The sequence below is a fragment of the Acomys russatus genome, chromosome 17 (genome assembly GCF_903995435.1).
Source record: "Acomys russatus chromosome 17, mAcoRus1.1, whole genome shotgun sequence".
Classification (NCBI taxonomy): Eukaryota; Metazoa; Chordata; class Mammalia; order Rodentia; family Muridae; genus Acomys; species Acomys russatus.
This window is the reverse complement of record NC_067153.1, coordinates 3,017,212-3,031,710: the sequence shown is the minus strand read 5'-3', so window position 1 is coordinate 3,031,710 and position 14,499 is coordinate 3,017,212. Positions and strand designations below refer to the sequence as shown.

General features: G+C 45.7%; 1 protein-coding gene across 1 annotated transcript in view; it reads right to left on the bottom strand.

The window, feature by feature from the left end:
* Positions 1 to 14,499, bottom strand: part of Vps13b (vacuolar protein sorting 13 homolog B) — a 551,580-nt gene that overhangs the window by 28,840 nt on the left and 508,241 nt on the right. Inside the window, exons 52-54 of the mRNA XM_051159473.1 lie at positions 13,728 to 14,011; positions 11,345 to 11,472; positions 10,961 to 11,160 (exon numbers count right to left, since the gene is read on the bottom strand). Coding sequence (XP_051015430.1) covers positions 10,961 to 11,160; positions 11,345 to 11,472; positions 13,728 to 14,011 — 612 coding nt within the window. The remainder of the gene's footprint in view (positions 1 to 10,960; positions 11,161 to 11,344; positions 11,473 to 13,727; positions 14,012 to 14,499) is intronic.

Sequence of the window (14,499 nt, the reverse complement as noted above, 5' to 3'; positions counted from 1 at the left end):
CAAAGACAAAAGCAACCGAGTGAGCAAACACGTAGTCAGAAGTGTGCTGCTTTAGTTGTGTCTTGGCACTGTGTTCTGGGCCATGCGAGTCTGCGTCAGAGAGCTTCCCTAAGTGGGACGTCTTACCTGCTGTAGAGAAGACAGCCGTGCTGCCTGCCTCTTAGCACACTGCCTCTGGCTACAATTACCACTAAAGACACATGCATCCCATCAGGCTTCCCAAATGATTAGTTTGGGTATATATAGCAAACTGTGTTAAAACCACACCAGCTTAACTTTCCCAAGTAAATCGGTCCTGTGGTGGCACACAGGGTGACATTCTAGGACATGTTCTTCTGCCACCTTGTGCTTTCCCCAGCAACCCATGAGAGGGTCTGGGGGAATCTCAGAGGGGCTTATAAAGCACTGCAGGGCGGTAGCCACATTTCACTCAAATAAAAGCTATTCCTGTTATTAGAATGTCTGCTGTCCCCTGTCTCCATGGAGTCCTTCCGCATTAGGCCCCCAGTTCACATTACAGGATATCCTGATGGCCTGACTTCCTGCCTCAAACTCACCTCCTACCTGAGTGCTCCTATCTCCTCTCAAATTCTCATGTGTTGTCCTTAGGCGTAAGAGGTTGGGCATCCCTATCTCGTATTCCCAGCCTATTATGGCTACCTTTCAACAACCAACATTGCCTATGCCATTGTCTTAGTGTTAGGGTTTCTTTCTTTATATAAAGATTTTTTATGTTCAGTAGTATTTTGTCTGCATGAGGGTGCCAAATCCCCTGGATATGCAGTTAACAGTTCTAAGCTGCCATGTGGGTGCTGGGCATGGAGCAGCCAGTGTTTGCAACCACTGAGCCATCTCTCCAGCTCGTGTTAGGGTTTCTACTGCTGTGCTAGACACCATGACCAAAAGCAACGTGGGGAGGAAAGAGGTTATTTCACCTTACAGGTTATAATCCCATTGATGAGGGAACTCAGGGCTGGAGCCTGGAGCTAATACAGAAGCCATGGAGGAGCACTGCGTACTGGCCTTCTCTCAGCCTGCTTTCCTAAGCAGCCAATCCACCAGCCCAGTGTGAGCTTGGCCCTCCAAGCGTAATCACAAATCAAGAAAATGTACCACAGGTTTGCCCACAGCCAGTTTGGCAAGGGTATTTCTTTCTTTCTTTTCCTTCCTTCCTTCCTTCCTTCCTTCTTTCTTTTTTCTTTTTTCTTTTTTTTTTTGAGGCAGGGTTTCTTTGTGTAGCCTTGGTTGTCCTGGACTCACTTTGTAGATGAGGCTGGCCTTGAACTCACAGACATCTACCTGCCTCTGCCTCCCAAGTGCTGGGATTAAAGGCGTACGCCACCATGCCCAGCTGCTGCTGCTGCTTCTTCTTCTTCTTCTTCTTCTTCTTCTTCTTCTTCTTCTTCTTCTTCTTCTTCTTCTTCTTCTTCTTCATTTCTTAATATGGGCTCCCTCTTCCAAATGACAAGCTGAGTCAAGTTTACACAAAACTAGCCAGCACAGCAGTAAAGTTCTTTGCTGAGCAATCCTGAGGATCTGAGCTTGGTCCCAGAGACCATGCTAAAGTGAAAAATGAGAACTAGTCCCCAAAAGTTGTCTTTGATCTCTACACTGTGTCCTAGAATATGCATTGTGCAACACACACACACACACACACACACACACACACACATGCATGCACATACATGCACATGCACAAACACTGTTTCAATGCTTTTCTTCCTTTGTAGAAAATCTATTTTTCAGAATGATGAAAGACAATACAGTTTCCTACTTTTGAAGTTGTTAAGTTAAAGATGGTATAAAGCTGGTGCAGGGAACTGTTATGTCTACGATGACTTGAAGATACGGTAACTGGGAATTTTATTTTTTTCAGCTGTTTTAAGCTATGATTCATTTTCCATAAAAAATTCCAGGATAGGTTTAAACTTTGTTACTTATATGCCCATTTGTGAAGAATTTAAAAAAAATTTTTTTTCTTTTAAGTTTCTTAGGTGCTTTAATAGAACCCAGGTGGCTCCCAAACTTGTTATCGAGCCAAGGATGACCCTAACCTTGATCTGCCCCCAGGCTCTGAGATACAACGGGCAGGCTCTAGGCTCTCCTTTGTTTCTTTCTTTAGTTCTTTCTCCCCTTCTCTTTTGCTCTCGAGACAGGTTCACACATAGCCCATGCTGGCCTCAGACCTGGTCTACGGCAGGAGCTGGCTTTGAATGTCTGGCCTTCCTTCTGTTTGCCGAGTGCTGGGGTTCTAGTGTGCATCAGCACACCAGCTGTGCTGAGAAGTTCGTTAGAAGCATCTCAGCTGGGAGCACTGTGACATCTATGTGTTCTAGACTTTGCCTCTGCAGAGCTTTGTGAGTGTGCTTAGACCGTCCTGTCACCTGTGTGGGGAGAACGGCGTGAGAAGCAGCCTGCTCTGAGTGGTGGTCTGCGTCAAACTTCAGGTAGCACTACACCGAGGGGATTGTGGGACTAGCAATATGTTTAGAGTGTCTGAGATAAGCAGCATTCGGCATACAATATCACATAAGGTATTTGTACTTGAGAAATAATGACACTAACTGAAGCAGAGACACAGATCGGGTGTGCTCAAACTTTTGACAACACAACAGTGTCATCTACAAAGTTCATGCTCAAGATCCGTGCAATGGAGCTTCAAAACTCTCTTAGTATTTTAAGTAAGTTTGTGATTCCATGTTCATAGCATCCCTTGGCTGTGCACATCCTGAGATGATCACCTCAGTTGCTGGCAGGTTGAGGTGGTTGTAAAGTCCTGTGGGCTGAGAAGTTTGGTGGGTGGCCAAAATTAAAGAGGAATATGAGGGCCAGAGAGATAGCGGGGCATGATCCCGTGAGAGACAATAGCTAATGTTAGGAAATTAATTAGACCTCCTAGAAAGGAAAAGGAGAAAGATAAAATTCTAAGGTGATTGACACAGGGAAGCTTTGATAGGGAAATTAAGAGAGAGAAGTACATATTCTGGGTACGGTTTCACCATCTATATACTTTCTCAAAAGCATTTCAGAGAAATCTCTGCTCCTGACTATCTTGGAAATGGCTGTGGCTCAGCCAGAACCAACTGCAGCACACAGGAGGCTCTGGACCAGGGCACTTGGCAGACACTTGAAAGTGGGTGTCGACTTGCTGACATCAGTTCTGGCCCCAACATGGAGTTGGGGTGTGTGTGAAGGAAATGACCAAGAGGCTTCCACACGACCCACACTACAGTTTCTAAGTCAGAAACTTACTTTGGCCAACAACTTCTTCCATATTCAAATCCCTGGATGGAGGCTAGAAACCAGCGGGGTCAAGCACCAGTGATTATGCTGACTCCTTGGGGGCTCACACCAAGTATACTGACTGTCATGTGCATCCTAGTGCATTAAAATCCCTGATGGATGTATCTCATGACATTTCTATAGATGTGACATATCATGTTTGGCATAGTTTAGCGCTTTTGGGCACACTGTCTTCTTTAGAATGGTGGAGTAGATGGCAGTTCTTTCTGGTATGCTACTGGGTGACTCAACTCAGCTACTACAAGGAAAGTGTCCAGGGGTTCTCCACTGGAGAGCCTCGGGTTTTCTCATTCAACATACTTATTACTGGCTCAGATGAACATGTAGAATATATGCTTATCACATCTGTACAGGAAATAAAGCTACCATGAATTGTTAATATGTTAAATAAATGTCATCCCCTCCACCCCTGCCTTTTATTTTTAATAAAAAGTAATTTTAATAAGAGGCTAAGCTAGTAGCAACCAGACTTAATGTATTAGGGACAAATGTAAAGTCTTATCATTGGGTTCAAAAAGCCAGCTGTCTAGCAAGTCATATGATCAGGACCTCGGGAATGTGGCTGACCACAAGTTCAGTAGTAACTAACAGTCTGAATTTGTTCATAAAAAGTTAAAATCAAGTTACGGCTTTATTAATGGAAGCACAGGAGGCATAGCGGCTTAGACCACATTTGGAATACTGTGTGTAATTCCAGCCGCTAAACTTTTTTTAAAATGGGAACATAACACACTGGTGTATTCAGACAAGAGTAAGTGTGGGGATGTGTCAGAAAATCACATTACTGAGGGAGTGATTCAAGGAACCAGAATGTTTAGCTTGGTAAGGGAATACTTAGAAGATGTTTAGGCTGCCATCAAAAACCTGCACTGTAATTGTAGCAAAGGGAAGGAAATATTCTGTGATGCCCTAGACCAGTGGCTCTCAGCCTTCCTAATGCTGCAACCCAGTTCCTCATGTTGTGGTGACCTCCACCCATTATTTTTGTTGCTACCACATAACTAATTTTGGTACTGTTATGAATTGTTATGTAAAGATCTGTGTTTTAGGCATCTCCTGTCTCATTTACCCAGAGATATGAGGGTAGAGATCAGACCTGGGGAGAGTGGGGGCAGGAGGACAGAAGGCCTGCAGAGAAAAGAGAAACTGTGGTGGGTGGGAGCATCTCTGTGACAAGTGGGAGACCTAAGTCAGGTTAGGCTCCTGGGAGGGTACGAGGGGAAATCTAGCTGAGACTCCTAGAAGCAGGGGCCATAGAGACTGACGAGGACACCTTCTAACTGGAACCAACCCACCCACAGAAACTTTGACCCCAAATTTACCCTGCCTACAAGATGTGCATGGATAAAGAGAGCAGAGGAATGTCCAACCAACGCCTGGCCCAACCCAAGACCCACCCCATGGGAGAGAGGCAATCCCTGACATTACTAATGATACTCTGCTATGCTTGCAGAAAGGAGCCTAGCAGAGTTGTCCTCTGAGAGGCTCCACCCAGCAGCGGACAGCCAAACACTGGGCAGTGGGTAGGGAGTCTTGTGGAAAAGTGAGGGGGAGTAGAAAAGGATGTGGAGGAGACAGGAGCTCCACAAGAAGACCAGCAGAGCCAACTACCCGAAGCCTAGAGAGGCCCGCTGAGACTGAAGCACCAACCAAGGACCATGCACCGACTGGACCTAAGTCCCCCCACAGATGTACCCTATGGGCAGCTCAGGCTTGATGTGGGTTCCCTAGTAAGGGGGCGGGGCTGTCTCTGACATGGACTTTGTTCCTAGCCTTTTGATCACCTCCACTTGGTGGGACTGCCTTGCCAGGCCACAGGGGAGGAGGACATGCTCGGTCAGGCGTGAGTTGATGAGCTGGGATAGACAGGAAGGAGGGCTCCCCTTTTCTGATGAATAGGGGGGAATGAGGGTGGGACTGGGAGAAGAGGAGGGATGGGGCTACGACTAAGATGTAAAGTGAATAAGTAAACAAATAAAAATAGAAGAAAAAAAAAAGTCATTTGCTCCAAAAAGGGTCACAGGCCACAGGTTGAGAAACTGTCCTGGAGGGTAACTCCATTTATTTATTTATTTACTCAGGTGCTTGAGTTGTGACTTATTTGGGGACATGGTAGTGGTGTTCTGATCTTGTAATACCAGGGCAGGCGAGGTGGAGAGAAGAGGAACCCTGGGGCCCCCAAGCTGGCGGGGGGGGGGGGGAGGGTGGGGCTAGTGCGCCTCAGATTCTAATGAGAGATCCTTGCTCACATGTTTTCCTTTGCCATTCAATGGCGCAGAAATTACTTTCCATATGAGGTGGGGAACTGCTTCGTGGGTAAGGTGCCTGCAAACAGGACATGAGTGTTTGAGTGTAGCACCCAGGAACACACGTGGAGCTGGATGTGGCAGGTGTGTCTACAGTCTCGGTGCTCCTGTGCTAAGATGGGAGGGAGACAGGAGAATCTCTGAAGAGACCCTACCTCAAGCAAAGCAGAAGGTAAAGACTCTGACCTCCACGTGTGCCATACATGCATGCACGCACACATGTGTACACACACACAAACAAAGATAAAAAGAAATTACTTTGCAGAAACAATCTAGTGACTTCTCATGATCTTAAGATGAAGCCCACAGTCTTGGCCAGGGTCACACACGGTCTTAGTGAGTTCCCAATGCCACAGGCCCCCTGTTTTCTCCCTTTCCTTTCACCTGGCACCACAGCCACCTTGGCATTTAGTGGCCTGAACAGATTATGCTTGATTCTGAGTTCCGAGGCTTCAAACATGTTTTTTTTCCCCTTAGGAAATTCTCTCACCCTCTCGCCTAATTCATTTCTCTATACCTTGGGGTACTGACGCAGGCCCTCACCCAGAGATGCACGCCCATTTCCTTTTTTCACAGCCTATGAGAGTGTGCACTAACGCGGCTGCTTGCTCTTGCTAATTACTGTCTCTTTCACATGTGAACTTGACAGCACGGCTGTTATATCCTTTGCTCAGTAGCACCAAATGTAGTGAGTGGTTCATACCACAAACCCAGTATCTGTTGTTGGATGAAGCAGGCTGTACAACAGTTGCTATTACACCGTAACTTCTATGTGCTTTCTGTATCTTGCTTTGACTTTTTCAACACACCATTGCCTAACTACCAAACATAAGGTTCTGACTACCAGACACTGAAATCCCGTATGCTGTGACAGGGTTCCAAGCTATTCTGCTGACAGAATAAAGCAATGACTAGAATTATCCACGCAAACTTCTTCCTTATATCTTCAGTGTTTAATGAGATTCTCTGGGCTCAAAGAATCTTTCTTTGTGAGGTTATAAAATTATTTGTATGTAATTGTCCCATACACTCTGTTTCAAGATTATAAAACACAAGACTGGCCTGTGTACAAAATAGCCTGGAGAGGTACCTAGGGCTGACAAAAAGCCCGGTCCCACAGCAGAAGTTTTTGAGTGATTTCACACTGCTTATTTAGGTCAGGGTTGACAGCCGTGTCCTGTCCCTCAGATGAGGGCTGAGGAGTGCTCCTGGAGGACCAGCCGATGCTTACCAAGGGCTGTTTTCCCATCAGGGCATGGCTATTTCTCGACCCTGTGGTTTATATGCTTGGCTGTTAGTGGGAGGGGTGCGTGAGAGGTCTGAAAGACATTTTCTCTCAGAGGAGGATGCACACCACAGTCTGCAGGGCATATGGCACACAGCTCCACCAGATGAACGGGCTCACAGGCCTCTGCGGGCCCTCCTCCATGCTGATAAGGTGTCGGAAGAGCGCCTCTTCTGAGCTTTGAAGTATCCCAGGACAAAGGCTGAGGAAATTTGAAGTGAAAGGGAACGCCCACAACACAGCCTGGCAGGCAACATGCCTATTGTAAAGCACTCCCTGGTCATACATAAGTAAGATTTCAAAAATTTCCATGTGATGCAAGGGGTCCAGGGACATTTGGGGCTTACGGAATTTATTTTGTAAAGTACTGAGATTGTGGACATCTGAGGCTGCACAGCTGCAGCAGGTTTTCAGCTCAGATGAGGGCTGCTCACCCCTGGGGACACTGGGCCACTACAAATCAGGTGACCACAGTGGAAGGCTCTGGAAGCTGCTCAATCATCCTCTCTCCTGCTCACAGCTACTGCGTTCTCAGCCCTTTCCTGCTCTCTTAGCAGATTATTCATCATCTACTTCATAAACTCTAGTCTAGTGAGAACCTGGTCACTTAATTTTCCAGCCTCCCCCAAGATGGCTTCAGCCACTCTGGAGTTCATTCTGCTGGAAAAGTGGAGGTGACCCTCTGGTGAGTGACTTACCCTGCTTGTCCCTTGGCTTGGCCTCTCTGGGCACTGTGCCATTCTCCATCTTCTCACTCTTCCCTCTCCTATGTCCTGTTCCTGCCACACTGACCTCACTTCTATGGCCACACCCCCAAGAAAGCAGTTCTCACCTGCGATGTCCTCAGGCCTTCTGCTCAAGTCTCACTGTTACCCTACTGTGTCTTTGGGGTTGCACTTTGCAGGCAGTCTCATCCTGAGGGCTTTCCTATCACTGTTTGGCTCTCTCTTCCTTGTCTCTCTGGGTGCTCTATGCTTCCAGGTCACACCTGAGATCCTCACGCCGCCAGTACAAATCTTTTCGTGACTACTGCATCTTATTCAATGTATTCATTTGGTCATTAACTGATTCAGCTGCCTTTATCATGATCCTAGTGTGCTGACAGGCACTCGGTTACAGGTTGAGCATGGGGTCTGTATCTAACCATCAGTATGTGATAGAAAGCCATTTAGATACAAATTAGGTGGGTATCAATAGATTAATGGGTAAAGAAACACACACACACACACACACACACACACACACACTCCGTTCATCTATGTCTACGTCTATCTAGAGATATCTATTCCCACATGGTTTATTATTCATATATAATTATAGAACTAAGTACGTCCCTTGCAGGATAATGAATGAAATTCCAGATCATCATATTAAGGAAGACAAGTACTCTTATTTTTTCTTTCACATACAATCAAAGCATATGATATACTTGTATAAAAATGTAAAAAAAGACAAAGGTCCTAGTAAGAATACTTGTATGCAATTTGGTTTTAGACAAACCCTGAGTATGGTGACTTCTCCATACTTTGTAACAAAAGGCGTGGCAATGACTTGTGTTCGTATAGTGTAACTGTTTTATATTTCTCATTCAAGCTGAATAAATACCACATAGGGATATTCTGGATGTTTAATATTTAGAAAAGAGAAGAGCAATTAAAATTACAAATGCTATACAAGCACACAGAGGGCCCAAAGGAGAAGGCAGGAGACTGTCAACAGGCTCTCATAACTCATGGGGGAGAAAAAGTGTCTCTGAGGACAAGGGAAGAAAAGCCAAGGGTATCTAAGTGAGGAACAGCACAGGCTGCACCTGCTGCACCGGGCAAGGCTGGGGTTGCTGCATGGGGCTCAGGGCTCACTGCTGTGGGAGAGCTCCTGCAGCAAGGCTGCTGGGGTCACTGCATGGGGCTCAGGGCTCACTACTGTGGGGGGGGGGAGCTCCTGCAGCACAGGCCGCACCTGCTGCACTGGGCAAGGCTGGGGTCACTGCATGGGGAAAGGCTGGGGTCACTGCATGGAGCTCAGGGCTCACTGCTATGGGAGGGCCTCTGCTGAACTGTCTTAAAGCTTCAGGAAGAGTGAGGGTGCTGAGAGCACAGTGTCAAACACACAGTGGCTGTTAAATGACAACTGTTATTATTATCATAGATATTTTATACTTTTAACACATATTTATAGACATTACAAGTCACAATTTGAATGCTTTTGTGAAAGATCTTTAAGAAAGTATAAGCACAATTTACTTGGCTCTGAAAAGCAATGAAGTTCTGATGCATCCTATAACATAAATAATCCTTTAAGACAACGTATTCATGAAAATCACCCAGGCCCTACGCACAAAAACTTCATCATTCTCCTTATCCGAGATACTTAGAGCAGACAATTCAGACAGAGAAAGCAGAATGGAGGCCAGCAGGGCAGGAGCGGGAGACTGCAGCTCCTGTTTGGAATGATGAGAAGCTTTGAAGGCAGGTACTCGCTGCATGGATTGGATATAAAGGGCTCCAAAGGCTCAGGTGGTGAAGACTTGGCCTCCAGCTGCTGATGCTGGTGGGGTGGGTGGACTAGAAGGGGCTAACTTCGTCAATGGAGGCAGCTCCTCCTAGTCCGTAGCTGAATGAAGATCACTGGCAGCACAGTGCGATTTATTCTGCTCTGTCTCTGTTTTCTCCTCCCTACTTGTTGTGCTCCGAGGTGAGAGGCTTTCCTCTCTATATTCCCTCCAACCCCGCCCCCTTTTCGAGACAGGGTTTCTCTGTGTAGCCTTGACTATCCTGGACTCACTTTGCAGACCAGGCTGGCCTTGAACTCACAGCGATCCTCCTGTCTCTGCCTCCTGAGTGTTGTGATTAAAGGTGTGCGCCACCACGCCCAGCCCTCTCTATATTCTTGCACCCTGATCCTGCCGTGTAACTGACTTCTTTTTTTTTTTTTTGTAACTGACTTCTTAAGAGCAACAATGTTAGCCAAAATGAAAAGCTCTGAAACCAGGAACCAAATTAAATTTTTTTCCCTTTAAGTTGATTTTCTCAGGTATTTTGTCATAGTGACAGAAAACTGGCCAACACAGTGATGGTGATTGTACAACACTGTAAATGCATTTAAATTTAAGCACACTGGAAAAGAAATGGTAGGTTCAAATGTCATATTCAACAAAAAATAATACCAAGAACTCTTAGAGAAAGGTAAGACATTTTAATGCTGAAGTCTAAAATACATGGAGTTTTATAGATTAGTAGTAAAAATATATATATTTAAAAATTGGCATGCTTTCCAAAGAAGGAATTAACCAAGAGTCAATACTGTGACCATCCTAAAACCTGGACAGCTGAACCTTCTATATAAGGAACTCTATAACTTAAAAAAAATATTTATTTATTTTTATGTATATGAGTGCTCTATCTGCATATATACCTACATGCCAGAAGAGGGCATTAGTTCACATTATAGATGGCTGTGAGCCACTATGTGGTTGCTGGGAATTGAACTCAGAACTTCTTGAAGAGTAGACCATGCTTTTAACCACTGGGCCATCTTTCCAGCCCCAGAAGTCTGTAACTTTAAAGGCTGTAATTTTATTTTATTTTAGCATTTTAGATGTGAGATGGGTTCATTTTACCAAGTGCTCCTCTCACATATCTGGTGTTTATAAGTATCCTTACAGAGAGGTGAGTTAAGCATTTATTTTTCGTTTTTGCATCTGTCTCTCTCCCTCCTCCCCCCGCCCCGCACCTCTGTATCTACATATGCTAGGGCATATGTGTGGAGGTCAGAGACATCTGTGGGAGGTGGTTCTCTCTTTCTCCATGTGCATGCTAGGAATTACACTAAGGCTGTCAGGCTCAGCAGCAAGCATTTTTACCTGCTGAGCCATCTTGTCAATCTAACAAGTTCAGCATTTAGAAATCTGAGTTTAATATCGACGACCCATATGGAGGGAGGTGAGAACTGATTCTCATAAGCTGTCACACACGCATGCTGACACACATACACAAATAACACACATGGAACGAAGCAAGCATGCACACGAGCAAATGGGCTGGGTTTAGAGTAAGCGGTCACTGACCTGTGTTCCCTGACCGTTGACGTCAACAGCATCGCTCCACTCCGTTGTCAGCCCTTCCATCACTTCTGTCCTCAGAAGGAGACTGGGAAGTAAGTCTTTGGTCTTACAGTCTGGGTAGCTGATGATCTGGTGATACAGCTCATGATGAATTGAACTCTCAGGGGGAATTCTTTTGCAATAAACCTCAAACTTTGGAATATCTGAAAGTTAAAAAAAAAGGGGGCACAGGCAGGTCTTGGTTTTAGGGACATAGACTTAGGGACACCACACGGTGTGGAAGGCGAGACCCATGCTTTAGTAAGTATTCTTCACAGGCCCACAAGTGTCCCTAGATCTCACCCCAGGGCCTATGTCTGTTGTTTCACTTCCGGCTGTGAGGCATACCTCTGATATTCTCCTTCATGAGCATTGCTACTGGACATCTGTTGTGGAAAACCACTCGAGGACTTGGGTCTTCTGAGAGGGTTAAATAGGTGACTCCAAAGTGTTCTTGATATGTCAGTGCTATCGCCCTGGAACACAGCAGCGACAGCAGGCTCAGAGGACACAGGCTCTCTCTGCTCATGTTTTTCATGAAGGAGACTGTTCCTTGTGTAACGGCTGATGCACATGAACACAGGTGGACTAATTTCATAGTAGCAGTAATAGCATTTACTATAAAATCCTCAGAAATGTGAAAAATGACTTTAAACTAGTGCCCGCCCCACACCACTTGTTGGCCTGGTGCTAACCTTGCTGGTGTCCCTTTTACTCAATGCTTGGGTGCTTTAAGTCACTTCTTCCTCCCCGGAAAGCCTGGTAAAGGAAGATCTGACCCATTTTAATTTTTTTTTTTCTTTTTAGAAATTTCTAAAGATCTGTGTGTCTGTTCTGTTTTCCATTCTACAGGTCGGCAGTTTACCACATGTGCTGTGAACTCATACAGAACTCACAGTGTGGCTAGTAGAGCAACGCCAGGCCTCCTTGCCTTTAAGTGGCTGCACAGGTACAGTCAACATGCCACAACAAGGAGAGTCTCCAGTGTCCTCTAGACTATCAAACGGAACCTATGCCTAAACAGGAAAAAGAAATCTCTGATGCCCTGTACTGACTGTCACTAGTAGTTAATCGCAGCTCTTAGTTTATGGTGACTAAAAGGGTCAGTGTTGACCAGCAAATCCTACTTGCCGAAGGGCCCCCCCACCCTAAACTGTCCTTGACTGGGATGACAAAGGGATCTGTCTACTAGCATTTGGTGAAAATGCAGCCTCGATGCCACCAAATGTCCACTGCTGGACTGAGGTGGGAAAGAGGAGGAGACAAGGAAGCAAGAAGCACCTTTCTTTTCAGAATCAAGTCCTCACGTGGACAAGGAAGCTGTTTTCAGTTTCACTTTGAAGGCATTATGCAAGCCAGCCTCAGACAATGAGTTCCCTTTCAATAGCCACAAAGGCCGGGGCCAGACTACAGGATCATACTCTTAACTTGTTTAATATTTACACATAAGATTAATTTATACTGAGTCTTGTGTTTTGTTAAAAAATTTGACTTCCCATTTAAAAATATTTCACATACCATTCAAGAGCACTCAACATGCTTAATGTAACCTAAAACCAAATATGAAAGCAACCGTCCTCATAGGGCTTGGGGTGCCATGCTTGTTCAACCAGGGTCTTTGTGACATGAGAGAGGAAAGGATGTGTGGAGGAACACGATTATGGAGATCTTCAGCTAGGCAGTAATATTTAAAGTGATTATTAAAAAAAATTTCTGTATATATCAAAAAAACTTGGGACAGCTTAAATCTCCAAGTATATGACTCAGGACCCGGAGGAGAAGGCACCTCTCACAAGGTCACAGCATGCCTTCTTTCATGGTTGTATCTACCATAAGTAAGCAATTCTTGACAGCTGCAGAAAAGAGACTGATGTCAAACAACCACAAGACACAAGTCTGTATGCGCAAACCATCATACGTCTCTGGCCCAATCCTGCGGTTGTTATTTGCATAATTGTTGATCTGCAATTGGAACAGCTTGCGTGCAGGAACAACCACAGCACAGAATATTCCTTGGCTTGTGTTTATCTACGTTATTATCTCTCTAAATGTCTTTTGTGAAAAATTCCATTTTGAAGTAAAAGTAAAATATTGGAAAAGAAGAACTTTCCAACTTGACAACATTTCCAAAAAAATGAAGTTTTTGCTTTGATTTCCCATCACTGTACAAAGAGTCAGAGTTCCTACAAGGAGGTGATTCTTGTTTTTATTACCACACCCCACTGCCGCTCTATGGCACAGCACCATTCCCCAGGCCCCACAGCACGAGGGCGAAGGGGAAAATCATCTAAGGGACAGCCTGTTTGTGATCATGACCTCATCCACTGCCTAACTGTGAGTCACATATGGGCACACTGTCACTCTGTCTGGGCAACTGTATTCACTGCCTAACTGCGAGTCACATATGGGCACACTGTCATTCTCTGTCTGGGCAACTGCATTCACTGCCTACCTGCGAGTCACATATGGGCACACTGTCATTCTCTGTCTGGGCAACTGTATTCACTGCCTACCTGCGAGTCACATATGGGCACACTGTCACTCTATCTGGGCAACTGTATTCACTGCCTACCTGCGAGTCACATATGGGCACACTGTCACTCTGTCTGGGCAACTGTATTCACTGCCTAACCGCGAGTCACATATGGGCACACTGTCACTCTGTCTCTCCTGGTCTCTTGACGAGCGGCAACAGGGACAAGCAAAGAGCACTGACACGTGGGTAAAATACCTGGTGCAGAATCCATTTTCCCTCAAGGCTCCAAAGGGCACTGCTACACTCTGTCTGGGAAACTCCGGTCTAATGATGGCTGGCAGGCTCCAGCACTGAGCACCCTCGGCACCCAGTGCGGGAGAAAAGCCCAGCAATATCTGTTTCTGAAGCATGGCTGTGTCCAGCACTGATGGTCCCATATCAGGCATGAAGTCCCAGCAAGGCAGGGAGCTGGATTTTACAGCAGGATGCTCTCCCCCTGGGCAAATGCTAAAAGTAGCACTGTCTGGAACATGAAAATGCTGGAAAGACAACGCAGAGGGAGCATGTTCACCATAGCAGCACAGAGAAGCATCTCTTCTAAGAAACCATAACTGTGTGTTCTCACAAAGTGGCCAAGATGGGGACATGGGCATGCCACTGAGCCTGTCTCCACCCAAAGGTCCTAATAGGATAGTGACAGGGGTGGAGGAGGGCCTCCCGGGCATAAGGAAACAAAATGGCATCAGGCTGACCTAAAAGGCAGTGCAAAGTTCCCATTGTCCCTGAGGCACTACAAAAGTCCTAATGGCTTGGGAAGGAGATGCCAGGTCCTGGGGAGGAAGTTGTGTTGGATATGGGGAATCTGAAGAAAGAGACCTGGATGAGATTCATGACAAGGAACTCAGGGCTCAGAGGACAAACCGTAAGGCGTGCTTGCAGGAGGAACATGCGCTGACCCCAGTCTTCAAACGGACTTTTACTGTTTCTGACATTAGAGCCTCTTAGTGTAAGTATTAATTAATCTCTT